The sequence below is a fragment of the Meleagris gallopavo genome, assembly GCF_000146605.3.
Source record: "Meleagris gallopavo isolate NT-WF06-2002-E0010 breed Aviagen turkey brand Nicholas breeding stock chromosome Z unlocalized genomic scaffold, Turkey_5.1 Chr41_random_7180001951168, whole genome shotgun sequence".
Taxonomy (NCBI): domain Eukaryota; kingdom Metazoa; phylum Chordata; class Aves; order Galliformes; family Phasianidae; genus Meleagris; species Meleagris gallopavo.
The window spans coordinates 1-5,068 of NW_011101076.1; the positions used below are offsets into that span (position 1 = coordinate 1).

At 36.8% G+C, this 5,068-nt stretch overlaps 1 protein-coding gene across 1 annotated transcript in view; it reads right to left on the minus strand.

Moving 5' to 3' along the window:
- Nucleotides 1-2,687: 2,687 nt before the first annotated feature.
- Nucleotides 2,688-5,068, minus strand: part of LOC104915572 (pumilio homolog 3-like) — a 6,648-nt gene continuing 4,267 nt past the window's right edge. Inside the window, exon 5 of the mRNA XM_010726494.3 lies at nucleotides 2,688-2,852. Coding sequence (XP_010724796.2) covers nucleotides 2,703-2,852 — 150 coding nt within the window. The 3' untranslated portion in view covers nucleotides 2,688-2,702. The remainder of the gene's footprint in view (nucleotides 2,853-5,068) is intronic.

The window sequence follows — 5,068 nt, forward strand, 5'->3', positions numbered from 1 at the left end:
CCCCTAATAAACACTAGGCCTGGTTAGTTGCCTTTGAATCATAAAATATCCTGAATTGGAAGGAACCTACAAGGACCATTAAGTCTAACCTGTGGCTCACATAGGACTAGCCCTATTTTGCAGACCCTTCTTGAATTCCATCAGAAACAGTTTCCTACCATCTGAACCTCCCCTGACACTGTCCTTTGAGGGGGAAGAGAAAGGGACAGGTGGTTAGAAGCTGGCAGGAAATGGTAAAAATCTTCATAAACTGTAATGAGCATCAGTTGGATGCAGCACTTCATGTAGTTTTTAGTTTTTAACTCAATCTTCCCATTCCAACACAGAAGAAAGGGTGTCTAAAGGGGAAGCCCCCTTCTCCTTGGCGTGTACACTGAGATTAGATCTATGTGTAGTTAATTTTACATGGATGACAGATGTTCAAGTATTTCAAAACTTAGAACAGGTAAAGAAAATACTTAATAGAACCAAATGCAAAAGACTTTGAAATCAAGCTATAACACAGTTAATTAACATAATAAAAACATTTATCTCTAAATCTTACAAAAGTTCATTTCCCCCACTATTTTTGTAACTCTGATTAATTACAGAATTTTCTTGCTTTCAATGCAGAACTGTAGAAAGTACCAGCAGAAACTCTAAATGACACAACTGCACCCCTTTCAATGGAATCTTCTCCATAATGTCACTTCCCAACAAGAGCTTACCCACTGAAATTTGCCTGAATCCTAAACTCTGCCAAACATTCAATATATAATTCCAATCATATATGAGGATTTAAAGCAATATAAATTATCTGGTCCAGGATTAAGGTCCTATAGCTAAGAAATTATAAGAAAAGACTTTCCTTTGAGGCTTTCAGGAGTTTGCAATTCTCCCTCTACCTAAAAAAATTCCCAGCCATTCTTTCAATACAACAAGTGATGCATTTTATAACATACAAAAAATAAAAACACACAAAAGAAAGACCTGGTAAGTGTTGCTTTTCTCTTCCCCAAGTCTTTGTTTTCTTCACATTAATTCAGTTTTTAGTATGGACAGAGAGGTAAGTTTAAAAGGTATTTCAGAATTCTAATTTTGTTTTAAAGAAAATATTACATTCTCAATTCTTTTACAGAATATACTTCAATATTTGATTTCTTAATGCTTCTGGCTCTTCCTCAGACACTAGCTCTCATTCCCCATCTTAAGAGCTAGTTTTGATCTCATTTGATAAATTTTTCATTTTCCCTGATGTCTTTTTCCTTTTGCTGGCCAGAAAAGCTACTGCAAGAATAAGTTGCCTACCCACATTCTCCTTTACTTCTCTGTCCAGTATGATGACTAAACAGTAAACATTCAGTTATCTGGCATATTATCAGGAAGTCTCAGGTGGTGGAAAAGACACAGATTATTCAAGTGCTAAGTGACATAGTGGAAGATAAAACCAAGCACAGTATCTTATCTAATAAACATTCCGTAGAGCAAAGCACTTGAAACACCATACAGAAATTCATCAGTGATCTTGATGCAAGATAGCTTTGATTTGTCAGGGCTTATTTGTTTGAAACTTGCCCAAAGGTGTTAAATCATTCAGTGGACTTTGCAAACCAGCTGTGATCACAGGTTCTATAACGGAGAATCACAAATCACCTCCACAATGAGATGCTTTCACTTTACCACACTCAGAGAAAGGGACTCTGAGAAGAATTTCCCTGGTAGGGTGAACAAACTCAACACCTCCTGCACAAAGTTCCAAGCAAAAACAAAGCAAGCCTTGTCATTTTCTCATGAAAGTGTCATGCAAAGCATTTCCCTCATTTTTAACTCCCTGCCACTGGCTCTCAATTCACATGTATCACTAATGTGATGAAACCCACTGCATGAGAATGGCTATGAGCACATTACAACCTATATATCAATATTATTTTATTTATGTTAGAATTAGTTGTGCATTATAAAGCCCTTTTTCTCAGTGTGAAAACAGTAAAAACAACTTATAATAGTAATAAGAATTGCATGTAAATGTGGCTTAAGCAAAAATACTTTATGAAAATTCATTTTTGGAAAGAAGTTGGGCAAATAGGACATTCCAAAAGACAGTAAATGCAGACAGGATTATACTACTTTTATGTTTATTGTGTAATTACATGCAGTTGCTGCAAAACAGCTAAACTGCTCTCATGTTTCAGACCCCTATATCCACTTTAGAGACTAGATAAATATTTCAAGGATTTTTATACCAAATATTAGTTATCATTTAACAATCAACATACTAAGTAAAATGTCAGGCTTTGATAGTTAATGTAAGGCTATGGCTTTAGCATCCAACCAAGAGTCTGCAAGTACTTATTTTATAAAAAGTTTTATTATGCTACAGTTAAACATGTTGCCATATTTCTGTACTGCCATACTACCAACATCCCATCTGACATCATGGGCGAACATAATAAAGTTGGAGGCATCACTTTCAAAGCAGCACACCTACCATGAGAGCTTAAACTTATGACAGCATATCCTAATTTAAAGATATTCAAGTCATTCAGTAGCCTAAATGAACATGTACAATTCTTAGCAAGTAATGAATCTAACTTAAATTCAAATTCAATAAGAAAACGCAGAGAAAATGCTGAGTTCTTTTATGACAAGAAAAAAGTAACACACAAAGAAATAAAGTTGGAAAGGACTTAAATAATTTCTAAAAAGTGGATGGACTTTTACTGTCATACTCTTGTACAATGAAAAATGAGATAATGCCTGATACAGTGTTTTAGGAAAAAGTAATTACTTACAGTTATAATTAACTGTTTCACGAGTTTAGTGTCGTCGATGCAATCAAATGCTGCCAACAAAACCAAATGAGAAAATTCACCCTGCAAAGACGGGAACAGAAAACTTCAGTGACACAGTCGATTTCTGTTAACAATTCATTTTGTAATAATTTATTTTGAACCAACACTTAAGACAGTTCAACAGGACTTGAGCATACAAGCTAATTCACAAAATGAGAATCCTAGCAAACCTGAAATCCAGGTTTAAGGGAAACCTGTTTCTAAAAATGCATATAAATTTGATCTGCCATTATACGCCGATATATTGCTTTATCATATGCTAGATATTAACCCAATCCAATTGTATAATCATCATCTGAAATCATAGGATTCGCTTTGCTGGAACATTGTATTCAGATTTTCTTTCACAGAAATATGGAATGGTTTGGGTTGGAAAAGCTCCAATCCCCTGTCATAGGTAAGGATGCTTCCCACTTAGACCAACATGCCCAAAGCCTCAAGGATCCTGGCCCAAGTTGATTCAGTCAAGGTCATCATTGCCTTTCTAAGCTGCAAGTTCTTACTTTCAGGTGATGTCAAGCTTTTCATCCACCTGTACACCAAGGCCTCCTCTGCAGAGGAGCTCTCTGCCCAGCCTATATTCACATCTGGGGTTGCCCAGCACAGATGCATGTTCTTGCACTTGATGTTGCTGAATCACATTCACTAAGGCTCATCTGTTGAGCCAAGGAGATTCCTCTAGTTAGCACCTCTTCTTCTGCAATACGTCGACTGCACCTCTTAGTTGAGTACTGTTGGCAGAGTTGCTGACAATGCACTCAATCCCATTGTCAAGGTTGCCACCAAACACGGTATGTAGTCCCAGTAATTAACACTATTAGCCACAGTTTCCACTTGGACACTGAGATGATGACCATACCTTTTGAGTGTGACCATCTAGCTAATTCCTTATTCACTCAGTGGAACATCCATCAAATTCATGTCTCTCCAATTTGGAGACAAGGATGCTTTGCACAGGTACGAGCAGATGATACCATATGCTTTTCAACCAACATTGTAAGCCTTGCCGTAGATGGTAGAAATTTTCAGGAAACTTTTTTGCCCTTAGCAAAGCCAGGCTGGTTGTCACCAAATAACAAACTATCCTATGTGCCGTGGCACAGCTTTCAGGAGGCTAACTAACGAGCCTTTAGTTTCCCAAGTATTCTTTCTTTCCCCTTTCTAAAAATAGGGTTATGTTTCTCATTTCCAGTCATGGGGAACTTTACCGGAGTGCCTCAGCTTCTCAAATATGATGGATACAGATGACTAAGTTTATTCTCCTGATCCACCAGGACCCATGGTTGCAAATCATCAGATCCCATGGATTTGTGAACATATAGGTTCCACAGACAGATTCAAAGCTGATCCTCTTCTATAGTTTGTTTATTTTCCTAGTCCCTGCCTTTGTTAGCTGGGATTTGAGGAGTGTGGCTAGGACACTTTCTGGTAAAGACTGAGGCAAAAAAAGTAGTTCATCACTTCAGCTTTCTCTATATGCCAAGTAAATAGGTCTCTTGTTTTCTTTTGGAGAAGGCATCCTGACATTTCTGTCTAACTTTCTCATTGTTAGGAGATAACAATGCTCCTCGAGAGCAGAGGAAGTGAGCCTTGAGTATCAGCCAGGTTTTTTGGGACACCTATCTCTCCAGGGCTTTATCTCAATACACCCTACCAACCAAATCCTTGAAGAGATCGAAAAGTCTTCTACAGTGCATTTTCTTAAAACTGAAATGAAGTACATACTATAGTTCTGTACAGCACGTATCTAGCAAAGTCAAATCTACTCAGCACAGGCATAACCCAATCCATTTGCATGTCAGAGAGATTATATAAGGGTGACATTAAACCTTCAATAATCCAAAACTGTTTTAACTGATATTCAACCAGTTTCTGATTATTATACATGTATTTTTATATGTGAAAAATCAGATAACATTACTTAGGCCAGTGGTCTTAAAAGTTGGGTGTGCAAGACAATCCACTGGGGTATGAGAAAAATGTTCTTGTACCATTTGAAAGTAAGAGATACTTTTGAAACTGCATTTCTCATCTTCTTTAGTTTTAAAATGTGTATGTTATTATGTATCTGTTATACCACTACAATCGTACTGTATATTATTAAGAAATAAATGTACATAGTGGGGATAGGGTTGCATGATTAAAAAAGCCTGGAGACTACTGACTATGCTATTAGTAAACAGAACATCACAGCATCCATAAGGGAAGAAATCTAAAAAGAGATTATTATTTTTTTT